The sequence below is a fragment of the Pagrus pagrus genome, assembly GCF_965226575.1.
Source record: "Pagrus pagrus genome assembly, chromosome: 10".
Taxonomy (NCBI): Eukaryota; Metazoa; Chordata; class Actinopteri; order Spariformes; family Sparidae; genus Pagrus; species Pagrus pagrus.
The window spans coordinates 11,381,890-11,401,474 of NC_140194.1; the positions used below are offsets into that span (position 1 = coordinate 11,381,890).

A 19,585-nucleotide genomic window follows, 5' to 3' on the forward strand; every position below is an offset into this window, starting at 1 on the left:
ATCTACTTGATGGCCATCACTCTAAATTGTAAACTACCCATAAATGCTCAAACCATAATTTAGGCTCACCAGGATTCACATTAAATTGTACTCATCTTGATTTACTTCATGCATTATTCTCTGAGAAATTAATGTAAAATCTAAACAACAACAACAAAATAACCCCCCAAAAAACAAAAACAAAATCCATCTAATCTCGCAATGGTAAAGAAACTGAGAAAAGGTTCCTGGATCTGTCCCCTTATCTGGATCTACAACTTAAGTTACTGGGGTCTATTCTGGGCCAAAACCCATCCTCCATCTAAGTTTCACGTAAATCCGTTCAGTAATTTTTGTGTAATCCTGCTTACAAACCAACCAACCAACCAACCAACAAACAACTGGACACAGGCGAAAACATAACCTCCAGATAATAAAACCCATTTATTCTTGTAGTTGTATTTCTTATAGTTCTTTCACTAAGTTTTGAAATATCTCATAAAGGAAAGTCCAAACATGGTTCAAACTAAGTCCCACCTCTGACCAGGCAGATAGCCAATCAGAGATGAGGAAAATAGGGTGGCACATGGGGTGGCAAAATGAAATTTTAGGGGGCTGGGTCACCTCCTGGTTACGCCCCTGTCTAAAGGACCCACATGCATCGTGTCATGGCACGTTCAGGTCTACAAACATCCATCAACACAAAGCGACTGAACAATTTGTCCAACAGGCTGAACTCTGTTCTGTTACAGACCTTTGTTCTACTGTGTGTCACAGTGTGCATGTCAACAAAACAGATGTAGACTAGATTGATTTATTGATTAATGCAGCCTACTGCAGCTCCTGCAAAGACCAGAGAGAATAACTAATTTAATCTTTTTAAGTGCTGCACTGTGTTTCATGTGCTGATCTTGTATTCCAGGATTCCCACTGTTTTATTCCCTACTGCATGATGTGATGCAGAAGTTGTAGTCCAATTTTATAATTTTCACTTTACTGCATTTATTTGTGGTTGTATCACTTTGCAGGTTAGGATTTTACACTCAACATGAAGCGACACTATGATTATTATTGTTGCACAACAGCTCTCTTTCCGCTCAGTGACAAGTTAATCAGATATTAGAAAATGTTCTCAATCTGTTCCAGATAATTTAATCTTTAAATTGATCTGAAAGCTTGTGAAGCTCCAGGCAGCAGCAGAATGTCTCTACTGCTGAAGTAGTATTTAACTTGAATTTTTTCACTTTTTAGTCAAAATGTTGTACTTTTTACTCAACATTTACAGTTCTTCTTATCAAATTAAGATTTCACGTCTGAAACCTATGACCTGTTTGTGAAATGTGAACATATTTACAGATTAAACTACACAAAATCACATCAGCTAGCTACAATGAAGTTAGCATTACATTATCAAGCATCAACAGTGATAATCAATTATTGCAACAAGATTATATTGATTGAACCCTTTGTGCCTGAAAATAACTACTTTTGATACATTAAGTTGGGCCTGTGTTTTTATGCTAATAGAAAATACTTTTACTTCAGTGAGATTTAAATTGGCCAACAAGACTTTTTATTTGTTTTATATAGTTTTTTTTATAAAGTGGTATTGCTGCTATTACCTAAGCAAATGATCAGAACACTTCTTCCACTATTTTTCTGAGATAATATTAAAGCTGCCACCTACCTGCACTACTGCCCTTTAAACATTGTTAATTTATTTACATCATCAGCATACAGTATTAACTTTACCTGTGTTTTCTTTGTGTATAGTTCATATATTAATAATAAATATTGCTTGTTGGATTTATTTTTTTTGTGGTGTTTTGTTTTTAGCTTATTAGCTTTTATAATTTATGGCTGTTGCACTGCTGGGGAAAAGCAGAAAGAACAATATAAACAGTATAAATAGGAAACCAAAGATATTTACACAATTGCACACTGACGAAGATATTTACACCGTACCACGTTTAGATAAGGGGCCCCTGTGCAAATATGTGCTGCTGGGCCTCAGATGACTGTGCATACAACATCTACAGGGCACATGTTTTATCTGCCACATACACATACAATATAATATATATACATACAATATAGTATATAATAATGTATAAAATATATGTATGTATATATGGCAGTTAAACATGTGTCATGTAGATGTTGTATGCACAGTCATCTGTGGCCCAGCAGCACATTTTTGCACTGGGGCCCCTTATTTAAATATATGTAGTGTTTATATTGTTCTGACTGCTTTTTTTCTTACTTATTTATTTTTTTATTCTTTCTACTTTATTTATTATTACTGTTTTAATTGATGCTCGGTATTTTTGCTATCCCCTTCACTGCTGTAATAATGCAAATTATTATGTTATGGGATTTATAAAGGATTGTTTTATTATTTTATTATGTCTCCCTAACAATTTTAAGGAATTTGTATTTTTCTTTAGATCTCCAGTTACTGTGGCTATATGAACATTATTCATGTATTTCCATATGTCTTGAACGTAAGATCATAACTTCTCTCTGGCTCCTACCAGCTGGAGGCTGCACATCTGGTCGAACAGCGCCACCCAGCGGTGCCCTCTCCTCTTCCACCACGTCACCGTCGAAAATAAACTACACTTCCCATGCTCCCCCTGGGCATGAGGCAGGCAGTCATGTGGATGGAAACAGGAGTGGGCATCCGCTGCGCTGCACGAAGAAGAAAGTTCGAGGAAAGATGCACGAAGAGGAGGATGGCAGCGAAGCAAGGTCCTGCACAGCCTCCCGGGTGTTGGCGTCCAGGTCTGTGGATGTGGCCGAGGTCGAGGGGGCCAAGGAGCAGGCCTCCAAGCTGTGCGGGTACCTCAACAAACTGTCCGGCAAGGGGCCTCTGAGGGGGTACAAGCCGCGGTGGTTCGTGTATGATCCGAGGAAATGTTATTTGTATTACTTCAAGACTCCCCAAGATGCGCTGCCGCTCGGCCACATCGAGATCGGCGATGCGTGCTTCAGCTACGACGTGGAGGGGGAAGAGGGGCAGTTTGAGATCCGCACGGCCGGGAAGGAGTTCCTCCTCAAGGTAGGAACTTTTCTGCATGTGTAGCACACATCTGACTTGTCATTTGTCACTTCCTATGCCATTGTGGGAAGGCAGACACACCCATTCTGACTCCAACAGCTTTGATTTTTTTGTCGGACGAGCAGCTCTTTCTGCTGACAGAGAAACGATCTGACAACTTTCAAGAACATCTGGCTTAAAAAAAATCCTACAAGTGAATCATGTTTTCTGGACACATGATCAGCTGATTGCATCAGACACACTGCCCGGCCCCATGTTTACATCTGGAGATGCATGTAACTGTGATTTACGCACACAATGAGCTCATCAGCCCTCATGACAGCTGTGTGCTTCTCTAGAGGGGGGTCACAGCATCTCATGTGATGCTGCTGATGGTGATGCCATGTCATATGACTGTGACGGGTTCCAGTGCCATCACAGGTGCCTCTGGTTTTCACTCAGCCTGGCCGCCTGCTCGCTCAAGTCTGCATCCCTCTCAGCAGATTGAGTGAATAGTTAATACCAAACAGCTTGCACAGGCCCCGAGGCTGGAACTGAGACTGAAACCAGCGTCTGCCCTCATTCACATGACAGATCGGAATAGTAACCTGTTATTTTTAAAGCGCTGTTGAACTCTTTCATATGTTTTTTTTCTTATTTCCACAGCTGCAATCATATTCCCATTAATAGTGCTTGTCCTTTCTCAATAAAATGATTGATATGTGTGTGTATTTGTGTCTCCAGGCCCCCAGCAGGCAGGTGATGCATTACTGGCTGCAGCAGTTACAGCAGAAACGTTGGGAGTACAGCAACACACGAGGCTCCGGGCAGAGAGACAGCTGGAGCTCGCCGACCCTGGCGTACCCTCCCAGCGGCCTCGTAGGCAAAGACAATGGTAGGCGGGTACACGCGCACGATAACACAATGTGAACACTCGTTCTCACTGCGTCACATCCAGGCACCGGCTGAGAGTCAACACTTAATGTCTGATGGGTTAATGTTTGCTCAGGTTGGGTGATTTTGTTGCCAGTTTCCTGTAGAAACGGGCTGCGTCAGAGTCGAGCGTGCCTTAAATGAGATATCGATAAAGGGGAATGGAAGAAAGGACTCTGCTTTATCAGAGGGTTTTATGTTAACGCACTCTTATTGTGTAGACTGCTCGCTGTTTTCAAGGTACAAGCGTATCATGGCAGAATAAATGCAGCTCCACAGCATTTACAGTACAAACAGGAGGATGTGTCTATATTAATGCAGTGCCTCAGCTTAATACATCAGCATGACGCTGCTCACGTTCCAGGTGTTGACCCTCGTCAAGTCGGACAGGTGAGTCACCTGGTTTGACTGCAGGAGAAGTTGAGTAAAAGTTTTCACTCATTATTTGGAGGGCTGTCACCCTCAGAATTATAATAATAAGATGTTTATGTAGCAGAACCTTAATTCTGCATGCATGTACCTCAACTTAAATCTTGAATGCAACTAATCACGGAAAATATTTGATTATCTTTAAACTGTCCAAGTTTTCCAGCTGCTACTTTGGCTAGGTCTCTCTCTCGTAAAAGAAACCGTGATCTCATCGGGACTTCCTGGTTAAAATAAAGGTGAAATAAAAAAGAAAATTACTTAGCAAAAAACCATGTAAAAGTAGTTATTTATGGACCTTACTTGGTTGTGGACATGATCTTATCTCTAAGCAAGATCGAGACTTGAAAAGTGATTGTCGTGCTGGTTATGTACTGCAGTCTGTGAACTTTGCATAAGCTTGTCTTGGCTTCGGCTTTGTTTGTTGACCCACGATGTAGTCCACTGAAGAAGTGAATGTGTACCGTCACTGTGACTCGTCTTCCAAAGAGTTTGATCAACGACTTTTTATTATGACTCAAATGTAAGCGCACCGTTAGAAACGATCTTAACACCATAAACCTAAGAACAGCTCTGTACATCAGGCTGCTGGTCTTTGAGTCTGCTTTCAGTCAAAGGAAACTAATTACTATACTAGTTATGACTGTTGTGGCCGAGCGAAGTGTTGAAGACCACACACCTCTTCCTCTTCCTATCACAATAACATACAGAAGGTTTTTTTTTTAATGTTGGTGGTCTTGCTATCATAAAATGGCACAAATACCTTTGACATCAGTGTATATCAATACCGATGTAGAGGTATTTACTAAATACTTGATTTTGTCAACATTGGTCAGCTTCATGCAACCAACAAATCATCTCAGAATCACAGGTCCTTCAAAAAGTAACTGTCTAATAGTAGATGTATACATACCCAAGTGCTTGAAAGTACTCATATATCCCGTTTTCATATCCTGTTTATTTCTGACGTCCTTGACCCTTGGAAAAACAACAAGGCCTTCCAGTAATCTCACTTTAACTAGACTTTAGTAGCCTCTAGCTGTGAAGACCTTAAATGTTTCATGTTGCTCTTTCTACACGGCCAGTGAAAGATTAACATGACTCAGCTCCGCTTCACATTAAAACCAAGGTAATAGCTACTGACTGCTGTGACATGAGCCACCCTTATTCTGCCGTATTAATTCAAGCTTTCACAGGTTCAGAGAGGATAAAAGGATTTGTTTTTCCTTTTTCTGAATATGTCAAAGAGTTCAACGGATTAACAGAGCAGAGGTAGTCTTATCATTGTAATACTTGAGCAACAGCTAAATATGTAACAGCAACTATGTGTTGGTGGCCACAGGTATCCCCCCTCCATGTGTGGCACCATAATTGTGGAGCTGCAAGGCTTTTTATGTAAACAAATGTTCCCACACTGTCCCAGCGAATTTCATCGAAGGGGAAGATTTATATTTAACATGCTGGGCACAGAAATGCTGCGCAGTGTGTTTTCTGATGGTGAGAGAGCTGCTCGTGCAACCACAGACATCCACCCTGCTGTAAACGGCAGCCTGGGTAACTCGAAATATTGCTTCATTTTACTCTGGAATCCACTCAGGGACATTACAGTCTCATTTCCTCAACAAACAATTGAATCTGCAAAACAGAAGTGGTGATATGACTCTTCCTTTTATTGTTATGCTTTTACCCTCAGATGCGTTTGTCTTCGAGAAGCTAAGCGACAGCATGGAGAAGGTCCGCAGCGACTTGACAGCCGTGGGGACGGAGACAGATGGCGGGGGAATGGTGGGGATCCAGTCAGCCAGAGGGCCTTCGGCTGCGTCCACAAACCCCCTCAACTTCTCCCTCAGAAACTTCGGTACAGAACTCAGGTAAGCCCGGTGATGTCAGGTCCCTGCCAAACAGGCACAACTCGTTTGAGCTGCGATGAGGAAAGAAAACACCTCCTCACTTCTCCCTGAGGTTGGTGGCAGCAGGGGAAATGGTTGCATCCACACATGGCTAGTTGCTCTAGTTTTGCGGCCACCAACAGTTCCCCCTTCTTGGCCATAACAACACATCTATTCAGATGTTGCAACGCATTGACATCCAAAAAATGTGACATGGTTTGGAATTTGCTTTGTATCTGCAGGAAGGAGAGGTCACTGATAAAGGTGCACAGGAATCTAGGAGGATTGGAGCTGCCGATAGCATGTCTCCACACCCATGTGCTCAACTCTTTGTGATAAGGGTGTTTTGGGTTGTTTGCTGACATTTTTTGTCTCAATACTGGTGCAGGATGATTCTTGTGAACTAAAATAGAGGCTAGTCTAAGATGTTATCTGTAAGATGTTGTTTTTTGTGTTTAAATCTATAAGTTAAAGGAGACATATTATGCTCATTTTCAGGTTCATACATGTATTTTGGGTCATACTAGAATAGGTTTATATGCTTTTGTGCTAAAAAACACATCAGTTTTCTCATACTGTCCTTTGCTGCAGCTCTGTATTCCCCCTCTGTCTGATACGCTCTGTTTTAGCTCCTGTCTCTTTAAGGCCCCTCTCCTGATTACCCAGTCTGCTCTGATTGGTCAGCTCACACACGCCTGAGCCAGCACTGCTAACAACAACAGACCAGCTGTGCCAAATCAATTTTTATATGCCAAACTAGCCGCTAGGCAGAAATGATGCAAATGTTTGGCTGTGTGACGTAGTGTGATGTCACAAAGTCACAGAATTAAAGGCGGGACTACTGACGAGACGTTTCAGGAGCAGTGTTTTCTGTGGGAGAGGGGAGGTTCTGTTGGTGTGGACTTTGACCTTTTGAACTGTCAAATCTTTTACATTTATGATACGTCTCCTTTAAGCACTATATTATAACTCATGATCAGAGCAGAAGCAGCTGATGCTCAAGAATGTTAACACCAGAAATGCGATGTTAGAAGATGGTGTTGGTCGCAGTTATGCTCATAAAGCGTGAGTTAACCAGTTATGGGGGGGCGGCTATAGACAGCCACTTTGATTAAAATGGAAGCGTGTCTGATCTGTCAGAAGAAAGTAGCTGAAACACGTCCAGTTGAAGACGAGGTGTGAGGGCGTCAATTTCATTGTGATGCACAGAAATAGTTGTGTATTTGCAGCGATCTCACATTCAGAAGTGTGAGAAACACAAGTGTAAAGGCTTGTTGTCAGACACGACCCTGTTAGTTTTATGTGCAAGATAAAGTGCGAGGCTTCCATTTGTTATTTTCAGATTATTGATTGATTTTACAAAGACACTTTCCTCCCACGGAGTGAAACCTGGACATACTGACGCTGTAGAGCTGTATTGTGTATCTCTTTTTACTTGTAATATTGTATACAGCTGCAGTTCTGTTAACCAGAGGCTGTAAACGCCACAACAAAGGCCGTTTGTGCTAATGGTATTATTTACAAAATAGCAGAACATGAGGCTTCCTTGCAGTTTGTCCTCGATCCCTGTGGATTTTAAAAAGCTTTCACATAGTAGCAGCCACTGAATGTCCAACATAACACTGAATGTCCAGTCTTGGTCTTACTCACTCTGTTGTCTGGTTTCTGTTCTGTCAGGAACTCCATGTCTTATCTGCGGCCGGGGAGAGGAGGCGAGAACAGACGCAGTGTGTTTTACACCAGCAACAGCAGCGCAGAGGATTGGGAGCTGGTGGATGCTCCACCCAAGGACTTCCCTGAACACAAACCTCATCCAGACACACACAGGCGTACGTCCATTGCTTCACTCACTTTCTCAGTGCTGTGACTAATGGACAAACATTGCTGCTTTAACCTCCTGAGTCTATTTCATACTTCATTGTTGTTCATTTCTACAAAAACACCAAAGAGTAATGTAGTTCTCCTCTCTCTCAGATTCCTTCGGGTCAGCGTTCGACTTTGTGCGCAACCCATCGCGGCCTAAGAGGCCTTTGCTTCGAGACATGATGGGCTCTGGAAGGTTCGGGCGCAACAGTGCAGAAAACGTCCCAGCGGAGTGTAATGGCAGCAAACCTTTGGAGATGCAGCTTCGCCTCCAGAGCCAACAGGAAGAGCTGAGCCGCATGCAGCAGGAAGACGCCAAGCTCAGAGAAGAGCTGGCCGGTCAGAAGGTACAGAGATCCCACTCTCATTATTTCACAAAATGTATTAGCACTTCAAAGAAGAGCGTTATACACATCATTTTAAAGAGTATGAGCTAATGCTTACAATCATTTAGATTTTGTGTATCGCTTAAAGATAGTATTTATAGCTTTTAATTTACATTTCAGTGTCTTGCTTAAAGAGGAAAGATGATTGAAGTTGACCACACAGCATCTTTTTCTACATTATGTTCTGTAAATGTATCAGACACCATTAGGTCAACATGTAAATGTGCCCAGTACTTTGTTTTATGACTAAATGCCTGCAAAACCAATGCCATTCTCAGCATTACAAATGCTAGCATGCTACACTAAATACTACTAAATACTAAACATTATTCTTGTATAACATCAGAATGATCATGTTGTCATTGTGACTGTGTTAGCATGCTGGCATTAAAATGTAGTTTAAAGCACAGCTGTGACAGTGCAGCCACACAGAGATGTACTCTCAGTTTTTTAATTGGATCATTACCCCTTGGTATTGTTATCATGAGTAAATTAGACCAACCTCATTTTTGCCATTCTTATTCCTACTTTTGTTACTTTGGTGTTGTTCCATGTGCATTTATCTTTTAAACCAAATATTCCTCTGACAACCTTATTGTTCATTACGCCATTTGTCTTGGCTAAAGACTCATTGAGACTTGATAAAGAGCAGCTTTTCTTCAGTTTGATGCCTTAAAAGTCCTGTCTGATAGTCATCATACCAGTGTTCTTGTTTACAATAATTGCAATATTTAAAAATGGATGTAGCAAAGACTTGATGCTTTTCGCAGTTTACTGCAAAGCACTATGACTGACTTCATAAAGTGTGATTTATCCAGAGTAGGGGATAAACCAAGCTGACTGGACTGCTTTTATTTTCATTTTAATCCAGCGTAGGCCTGGGGTTGTGGTGCCTGACTGGGCGGTTTGGTGTAACCATGATGCTCTAATACAGGAAGACAGCGAATGATTAGTCATGCTTAAGCAAGAAACAAGGAAACAGCAGTTCTCCTAACAACAATCACAGCTGTGTCGTTCCTTCCCACTACTCTCTGTTCTTGTTTTAGTGTTTTGGGACCAGCCGATTGGTCACGACGGCTGCAACGCGAGTCGGATGAATGTACAATGTATGTGTGTATTCTTCCCCTGTCAAGTGTTTCACTGCCAGCTCCAACTTTAACAGGAATTTACTGAGTAACTGAGTCAGCTGGCTGCTCTGCGTAACTGCTGTAGGAAATATTCTGTCACTCCTGACTCCTGTTCGGGTCAGGCCAGGCAGACTGAAGCCAACATTGTATTGTTAATGATACTGACTTGCTGTATGTCCTCCAGGTAATGTTGGGCCTAGACTGAATTTGATAATGACATTATGCCCATACTCTATTAAAGGGTAAGTGCATGCAAATGGCAAACGATATTTTCCCACAAGCTGTCTCTTGGTTTTTGCGCTGACAAAGTTTCATTATTACATTTCCAGAACGGAGATGTTTCTCTGTGGTCAATTTTCAGCACTTCCTACCTTTGCTAGAAGAAGTTGCCAAAGAAAACTGTAACTTCTATTGCTTGTTGTGTCTGCATGACCATGTACATGTGGTGCATCATGTGTGAGCCAAGTGTTTGCACACTGCAGCAGACTTAATGAAATACACAGCTATGACAAACTTTCGTTATTGAATTTCACGCTCTATAATTACATGAAAATGGTTAACAGGGCATAGTGGTGTTACATGGTGCTGCTTGGGTCAGCATGACCGTGGCCTCTGTCAAACAGTGTGAACTAGCAGGGTACTTTAAAGAAGATTATTCAGCGGATGTGGTTAGCCGCTCAGATCCTGACGCATCCTGATGCATGCAGTTAGTATATAATGTTGTAAATAATAGCCACACCCAATATGAGTTTTTGCAGTGTGAATTGGTGCTGGGTATGATGTTGGTTTAAGTTCAGGGGGCGCACCTCTGCTGTCAAACACTGAGGGACACCCTGATGAGGTTTACGGACAGAAAAGTTTGTAAGGAGTGCAAATTTGTGAATTCACCCCAAAAGGATATAAAATTAACTTTGAATCCATCAAATCGAATGAGGCAGCTACATTTAAAGCGTGATCGTGACCCTGCAAGACCATGAGTGACCAAAAAAACCCTCTTTACTCAACCAGGAACTGGTGAGACTTCTGCAGCAGACTCTGAGAACCTCCCAGTGCGACAGGCAGCCAGTGCAACGTCCACCCCCGGATCCCGACTCCTCTGCAGCTTCAGACCAGACTCAAAGTCCAGCAGTGACCCAGGAAGAGATCGCTCAGTTGGAGGCCCTGCTTCAGGAGAGAGATGGACAGATCCAGTCCCTGTGCGGCCACATGGAGCGTCTCGCCTTGGAGAAGGACAGTCTGCAACAAGAGCTGAAGGGCCTGAAAATAAAGGTGGGGGAGATAAACGACCAGCTGGGGATGCTGATGGAGACCATCCAGGCCAAGGATGAGGTCATCATCAAGCTGTCACAGGAGAGCTCCGAGCAGAGCGGCAATCCAAATGATCCTGGTTCACCATCTCCTAACAAAGACCAGCAGGAGGTGGACATCCTCAAGGTACAGACGGAAACACTTATGTTATTATGAGAAAACTGGAAGCACTTATTCTGGTTGAATCTGTAACTAACTGAACACATGTTCCTCCAATTTCAGGACAGTCTTCAAGGCTACAAATCCCAGAACAAGTTCCTAAACAAAGAGATCCTGGAGCTGACAGTGTTACGCAGAAATGCAGAGAGTAGAGAGAAGGCGATGGAAGCAAAGGTACGAGCATGTGTTGGTCGGTTAACGGTGCATTACTCTGATAATAGAAACGGGAAGTATGAGTAGCTTTCAGGGGAAGTCCAGTATTGACCTCAGCTGGTGCCCTCTAAACCTAAAGTGCCAAGTCGGAACAATGAACATCAAACTCTAATCCTGCTGTTGTTAATGCTAACGTAATCCTGCTGTCTCTGCTGCAGTATACGGCCCTGGAGGCCAAGCTGTGTCAGGTGGAGAGTAAGTACCTGGTGCTGCTTCAAGAAGTGAAGACCCCGGTGTGTTCGTCAGAGCAGAGCCCAGCCCGCGAGGTCATCTCCAGATTGTTAGAGGATGCACTGCAGGCAGAGAGCCCCGACCAGCAGGAGCAACACATCTTTAAACCAAACATTGTCAGGTACGGACTGAGCCTTCATGAACAGGCTCGATTCACAGTACAACCTGATCCGCTGTCACATCGCTATTATAGACTAAATGAATGAATAAACTTGTGCTTTCTCTTCTAACTTTCTTCTACTCTCCCCTCCATCCATATGCCAGTCCATGCTGTAGTTACCAGTTTGTGCAAAGCTATACTCATACTATGTTTTTGCTCCGTAAGAAAGTGCTTGCTTGTGGCTCTCAGACAACCAGAAAGCGACAGCAGCGCCAACAATTAGAGATCGACTGATATCTCTTTTTTTAGAGCCGATACCGACGCTGATTATTAGTAATCAAGGAGACTGATAACTGATATTTGGAGTCGATGTGCACATGCGGTAAAATAAATAATCGTTTTGTCAGAATTTAGAATAACCAGTGACGTAACTGTAACTGACTGTTTCCTCAAATACAATTTTAGGTTACAGTTTCTTGCATATTTCCATTTTCTGCTCCTTCACACTTCCTCTCTACTGCAATTATTTGATACATTTAGTTACCGGTAACTTTGCAGACTCTGATTGTTCAGTGTTGATACCCCATTATTCATGACGTGTGACCAATAAGAGGGTGTTGTCGGCGGGACAGTGAGTGAGACAGAGTGATGACTACATTGCATTTTTAAAGTGACTCAGTTTACCGACAATTGCACACAAAAAAACACAGACATGGATTATCTTAAAAATGCTGAATATCGTCCTGGATCATCTGCCACATGGAATTGCGAGAAGGGAGGAAGTTGAAAAGTTTTCTGTTTCCTCTTAGTGTTGCAACAATTACGCAGCGTTAAACATTTACACAAGTTTTGCAGAGATAACGACTAATTCTAGATCGTATCACATCATTTCACAATGAGACGTTTCCAGCACAGCTACATGGAAGTAGAAAACAATCCACAAGTGTCAGTCCTTTAGTAACAAAGGCCTAAAGTTCTTTGTAGACATGGCAGTCCTGATGTTACCTCAGTAGCCTTAATAGACCTTAATCCGACGTAGTCACCAGACCTGTCTTACTTCCACTAACGGCTGCATTTCATTTTTCTTAACGGGAAAAACTAGATCGAGTGCGAGTTCATGCATGTCCTCTGTCATAATGTGTTGTTATGTTGTTCAGGTAATCCATAAGTGATCGAGAGCTGAAGTGATGCTGCTATCCCTAAAAATGTTTATAACTTTATGAATGACTTGACCATGACTGCTGACCTTTCTTCTCCACCTTTGGTTTAATGTCAGTGAGTACGACGTGTTCGGCTTCAAGACTGTCCCAGAGGAGGAGGAAGAGGAGGAGAAGCTGATTGCGAAGGTGAGAGCTCTGGAGCTGAAGTCCCTATCCATGACAGATCAGGAGGTGTCCGTCGGGGTGAAGTGGGAGAACTACCTAGCCAGCACCATGAACAGAGACCTGGTGCGATCCCCTGAGCTCAAGGCCCTGATTCGCTGCGGTGTTCCCCACGAGCACCGCTCCCAGGTGTGGCGCTGGTGCGTCTCCTTCCACGTCAAAAAGTTTCGGGACCAACTGGCGCCCGACTATTACGAGACCTTACTAAACGTGGCCCGGGACAAGCCCAACCCGGCCTCGAAGCAGATCGAACTGGACTTGCTGCGCACTTTGCCCAACAACAAGCACTACGCCTCCCCGAGTGCAGGCGGCATCCAGAAACTCAGGAACGTCCTGATGGCTTTCTCCTGGAGGAATCCAGATATCGGCTACTGCCAGGGACTGAACAGGTACGGGACAACTTCTGGCATCCTCCTTTTTCTTTCTCTTCTGTTAGACCTTGTAACCATTACATTTTATTGCGTGTAATTTCCTCAGGCTGGCAGCTATTGCCCTGCTCTATCTGGACCAAGAGGACGCCTTCTGGAGCCTCATAGCCATCGTGGAGGTCTTCATGCCGAGAGACTATTACACCAAGACTCTGCTCGGCTCACAGGTAAACAAGCTCAAAGGTTGTATGTGTCTTACGAGGACACAGGCTTCTGTGGTGTCAGCAATGTCGTAGTCACGTGACTGAGGCCGCTGCTCGTGAGTAATCAAGGAAAGAATGCAGCACTGTAAACAGCGCTGGTTGTTTTCTCTCCCTCTGCTGCATTTGACCTCATGTTGGTTGTGTCTGTGCAGGTTGACCAGCGTGTGTTCAGGGACCTGATGCTTGAGAAGCTGCCCCGGCTTCACGCCCACTTTGAGCAGCACAAGGTGGACTCCTCCCTCATCACCTTCAACTGGTTCCTGGTGGTGTTTGTGGACAGTGTGGTGAGCGACATCCTCTTCAAGATCTGGGATGCCTTCCTCTACGAAGGGCCGAAGGTAAGAGGCAGAGGAGAAAGTGAAACTGTGGTCCCTCTGATCTTACAGAGACGGATATATGTCCTGACATGTTCACAGAGCTCTAGAAGACCTTTGAAAATTGTGATGTGGCCGTTCAGTCAGCTGCTTTCTGCTTTGTTAGCCTCACAAGGTGGAGTTAGAGCTACACATAGCTAAAGCCTGTCTATTTATTATGTGTTCTTGTCAAAAGCATTTTGAATAAAATGGCTACTGAGGAGAATAACTAATATATAATAATCCTGCAATAATCCTGCATCTCTCTTCTTCAGGTCCACAGAGCCTTTTAGCTTTTTCTTTTTAGCTATGTTTTAGCTTGTTGTTTTTGTTTTGAAGCCCACAAGCTGGGCTGTTATAAACCTCATTTCCAGCAGCAGAAACAAAAGGAGTGTCAATATTGGACCTGCTCATGTTGCTAGCCAATTGTTTGCTAACATGTCCGCAAGAAGTTTTTAAGCAGTACTTTAACACTTAATGGTTTTAGATTGTAGCAGAAAAATCAATTCATGCAGTATTAAACCTGCTGTAACTGAGTTTTGGCCACCAGGGGGCAGAAGGAGTAACACTGACTTACTGATGAAGGTTCTCAGTCATCCGGGTCATGGTAAATCTAGGTGCTGTATCGTAGGCAACTGGACTTGTTTCAGTTTCTTGAAGACGTTTCACCTCTCATCCAGGAGGCTTCTTCAGTTCTAACTAGCTCTAACGACTCTGAAACTCAGAGCTCACGTGTCCTTAACAACTCTGTAAGGTCACACCCAGACAGAGTTTAAAAGCCTGCAACTCCTCTCAGCTAGTTAGAACTGAAGGAGCCTCTTGGATGAAGGTGAAACATCTTCAAGAAACTGAAACAAGTCCAGTTGCCTACGATACAGCACCTAGAGAAACACTGACTTACCGTGTTATCGCTGTTCAAATTATCATGGCTCACTTGTTGGCAAACAGTTTGCTATTCACACCCAACAGTAGCGTTCATTTGTCCTGTTTGCAATCACTGATGAATGTGAGTCCTACGTTCACTCTCCTTTTTAGTATTTGGTGCCATCTCCTGAGGGGAAGCAGCTGGTTATTTACCTCCTAAATCATCCACTTTGTTCACCAGCTGGTCGCTAACTTTGTCCATCTGTTTGTTGCAGGGCATGTAGTGTACAGTGTAAAGACAGCAGGCTGCTGTGGCTGATATCAGCACAATCAGAGCGGTGTGAGGGAAAACCAAAACATCGAGTCAAAAGATACCATCAGGGTCGTAGAGTTGGGCGATAACTCTCTGCATTCATTCCTACGAGCGACCACTTTTACGTTTAGTCATGCGATCAGTGATTATATAGAAATCATTTAGGGTGTTTGTGGTGGGAATCATACTTTAGTTCAACACTAATATCAGCTGTTAACTCAGTAAATAACTGAACATCATCTGAACATACTGTGCTGTACGTTGTGCCCACACATTCATCTAAAAGTGACATGTTTTCAGTCGTGTCATGTGGCCTCGCATGTCAGATTGACTATGTGAGGCAGATTTCAAGCCTGATCATTTTTCTCCACAGATCATATTTCGCTTCGCCCTCGCTCTCTTCAAGTACAAAGAGGAAGAGTTTCTGAAGTTGCAGGACTCCACCACCATCTTTAAATATCTCCGATACTTCACACGCACCATCCTGGACTCGAGGTACAGTGACTGACACTTTGTAAATGTTTACTGACAGCAACAATTAGTTCTGGTATTCGCCATCACGTGTATAAGCACGGCATGATCAAACATCTCTGAGGACAGTGTGTCTGCGGTGATAATAAGCAAGATAATCAACCCTGGAATAGCTGATCGTATCATCTTGCTGTGTGGCAGGCTGGTGTAAACAAACAGGTCGTCTATGAGTTCTGCATTGTAGACATGGCAAGCAGGGATATTTTTCAGTACCGATAATTACCCGCCTCTCATGGCAAATACCGATAAGATAAAAAATAATTTCACATTTTTTGTATTTTTTTTTTGTATTGCAAACTGCAATCATGTCTCCCTCTGAAACTTACTTATCAGCTCTATTTATTGCTTATTTTTTTTATTATTTTGTTATTTAAAAGGGTTTATGTGTTTCTCCAAAGGGAGAAGTGAACAGCATATCATATAACCTCTCAGTCCTTTATTTATTCATACTATTCATACTACTAATCAGCATACAAATAAAATAAAATACTTTAATTATATATTATTATAAGAGCCTAAAACATTACCCCTACCCCGACGATAATATTGTCTATTGCGATATTTGGGCGGGACAATGTGGTGATATAAAATTTTGGATATCACCCAAGCCTGGAGTCCACCTTGGTGAAACCAGTCACATTGCATTCTCTTGCATAATAATAAGGTCGAGTTAATGTGTTGTGGCTTCAACCACAGCTTTTTATATAACCAGAGCATGCAGAACAATATAAAACCATCCCAGGCTGACAGAACTGTCTGTTTTTCCTTTTCTTTCTTCCAGGAAGCTGATGAACATCGCTTTCGGGGACATGAACCCGTTCCCCATGCGGCAAATCCAGAACCGCCGCTCCTTCCACCTGGAGAAAGTGCGCCTGGAGCTGACGGAGCTGGAGGCGATCAGACAGACCTTCCTGAGGGAGAGGGAGACGACTCAGGAAGGACGGAGCTTCGTCAGCGACGACGAGGAGGATAACTGACCGTAGCCTTGTCACGTTTCCCGGCCTTGTGGCTGAAGTATGAAGACGAAGACATTCATCACCACAGCGGTGATGTGCTGCAGCTTGTAAAGGGATTTTTTTTTCCTAAAGGATTGTTGGAGTTCAGATCAGAGCTGGAACAATCAACTTTCTATCGAGCGAAATCGCATCAAAAGACCAAAACATTACAGCCGATCAGGCTTTCTATCAGTATTCCTGCCACTTTTTTTTTTTTGTAAACGCCTTATTTGTTGTATGCTCGTGTGTTTATGTGACAGCACGCTTTGTTCATGGCTCTTCAACCTTCAGTGCCAAGCTACACTCTCGCAGTCCAAATCAGTATTTTCAAAAACATGGCTGTGATCTTTTAATAGTCTGCGATTTTATACCTTTTTAAGGACTGATTGTATTTTTTTACTCGGTTTTTTTTTTTCCTTTTCCTCTCTCCCCCCCAGTTCTTTCCTTAAATGTCTTAAAATTCTTTACCTAAACATTTATATATATATATATTTTCGATATTGCCACTCAACAACACATCTTATGGGTTTGACCTTGTGTCTCACGATGCACTTGAATCACTTATGCTGAAATTCAAATTTTGCTGAAACTTAAAAATTAAGTCTTAGAGCCGTCTGATCACTACGTCGCCCTAAATTGTACATATCATTCCTTAATCTTCATATGGTCAAGTTATTTTTATACCACTTAATTACTTCAAACTATTTTGTCTATTTTGCACCGACAATTTACTTAAAGGAAATGAAAAATCAGTCATTATCGACTCACCCTCATGCAGATGGAAAGTCGAGTGAAGTTTTATGGTCCACAAAATATTTCTGGAGCCTCACAACAGCGTAATCCATGTCTACGGAAGCCCCAAGAGCCCATATTGATTTGAAAAGACGTTATTTTCATACTAGACGCGCTGTCGAGTTTGTGCCCTTCAGATGGGATGAGATGCATGCTAACGCTTTTAGCTTAAAAGCTAGAGTGAAGATGTCAGCTAAATTAACATCTTTTCAAGTCAATCTGGGATCTATGGAGCCATTTTATGTTGTTCCCATCTGTTTCAGTTGTTTAGGAAGCTTCAGAAATATTTTGTGGACTACAAAACTTCCCCAGACTTTCCATCCTCATGGGGGTGAGTAGATAATGAATTAATTTTCATTTTTAGGGGAACTTGTCCTTTAAACTAAAAACATTATCCAAAGGCCACTGGCTTTGTCAGGAGATTATTACAGTAATTGGCTTTGACAGACATTGATCATTACAGATTACATCACTAGCATAATATTTTTAGCTTTAGCAACATGGACGCTAATCTTCCTGGGGTCCTAAACACAACAACAAAAAATACAAATAAAATCTTGTTGTATTAATAAGACAACAAACAAAAAAACGCTGTATAAGCCAAACAATCAAGTTTCTGACAGTTTTTGTTATGACGGTTTTATTTTTTTGCCCTTGAAGTACCCCTGCCTACAAGTGCTGCTCTTGAGTGTGTTTTTTTTTAGTCATGCTCTTGATTTAAGGTGTTTAAAGGGTTCAGTTTCCTCCGACTACAACCTGGTTTGAAAGTTGTACAGTACATGCAGAATGCTGGCATCACTTTTTCTGAGCCCTGTCCGAAAATGCTGATTGTATTTGCATCCATTGTCCTCCGAGTGGCAGTATAACATTTGTCTAACCCAGTGTTTACACCAGTTCACAGGTACCCGCCACACATTATGAAGTTTATTATGCTGGATTTCAGCTTTGGATGACGTGGCTGTGAAGTCCGTCTGTCAACATTATTATTTTTTTTGTGCAAAAAATGAAAATACGATTTGTAATCGATGAGGGAAGTATTTCAGGAGGTTGCTAAACATGTGGAGCAACATCTCTCTGTCTTCCACGTCCAGGTACTTAAAGACAGTTTACTCTCTTTAGCATTTTGATCTCTATTACACCTGTTTTTAAATTTCGACTGTGTAGCAAACCAGAACGAAAAAGTTAATGTTCCACATGTCAAAACTCGTTTCTCTTGTATGCTGATTTATTGTTTACAGTTTAACTTTTAATATGCTTTTAATTGTATTTTACTTTGAGCTGTTTACAGATCTGACGACCTTCTCTCTGCCACAGTATTGTCAGCCGTAGCATCAACCTTAACTTTCCTTCGTGGTGAACACATGAAGTTATGAACAAATGGCAGAATCGTTGTCATTTTGACGATGGAAATGTAAAAAAAGAGACTGTGGAAGCAGACGTTTGATTAGCTTTTCTTCATGAGAGCAGGCCTCGCGTGAGATCAAAATTTTCAGCCTCGATCTGTTTAAGATTTAAAAAAAAAAAGTTTCTTTAGGTTTTGTCAAAGGGCTCATACAGTAGGTTTTCAGTGTATACTCTTTAATATCCTATTCTTCGGCTGGTTTGCTGTCAGTTTGATTTTCACATTGAATAAGCTACATTTCATTTGTTATCACCCTCTCCTTCATTTCTTTCTTTTGCTTTTTCCCAGCAACGTATTGCACAAGATGACTTCAGAATATTATCGGGCACTTCACCTCTTTTGTACGTCAGTCTCTGTGGCATAATGTTCAATGTTAATCTGTATCCACTTACTGATGAAAAGTGCCACGCTTCTATGTTACCGCAGCGAGCACACGCCACTGTATGCTTTTGTAAACGCCAGTTAAAAGACAAATTCAATAAACAATGGCTGACCGAGTTTGTTCTGCCTCATCTGTAGTAATCCTCGCTTCCTTAAACGCTTAGAATAAACTCCAGTCTCATCTTTATTGATAGCCTGCCTCTCTCATGCTGCAGTTTCATAATAGAGCCATCAGGGGGAGGGACTTGTGCAGACACAAAAGCCTGATGGTGCCGCCGCAAGTGACA

General features: G+C 42.3%; 1 protein-coding gene across 1 annotated transcript; it reads left to right on the plus strand.

The window, feature by feature from the left end:
* Positions 1-2,527: 2,527 nt before the first annotated feature.
* Positions 2,528-19,415, plus strand: tbc1d2b (TBC1 domain family, member 2B). Its single transcript, XM_084364436.1, is given in 14 exon segments — positions 2,528-2,628; positions 2,631-3,040; positions 3,764-3,914; positions 6,072-6,249; positions 7,945-8,096; positions 8,242-8,477; positions 10,652-11,077; positions 11,174-11,284; positions 11,482-11,675; positions 12,931-13,425; positions 13,514-13,631; positions 13,820-14,005; positions 15,571-15,692; positions 16,510-19,415. Coding segments are annotated over 14 exon segments (2,997 nt in total). The 5' UTR covers positions 2,528-2,606; the 3' UTR covers positions 16,706-19,415.
* The last annotated feature ends 170 nt before the right edge of the window (positions 19,416-19,585 follow it).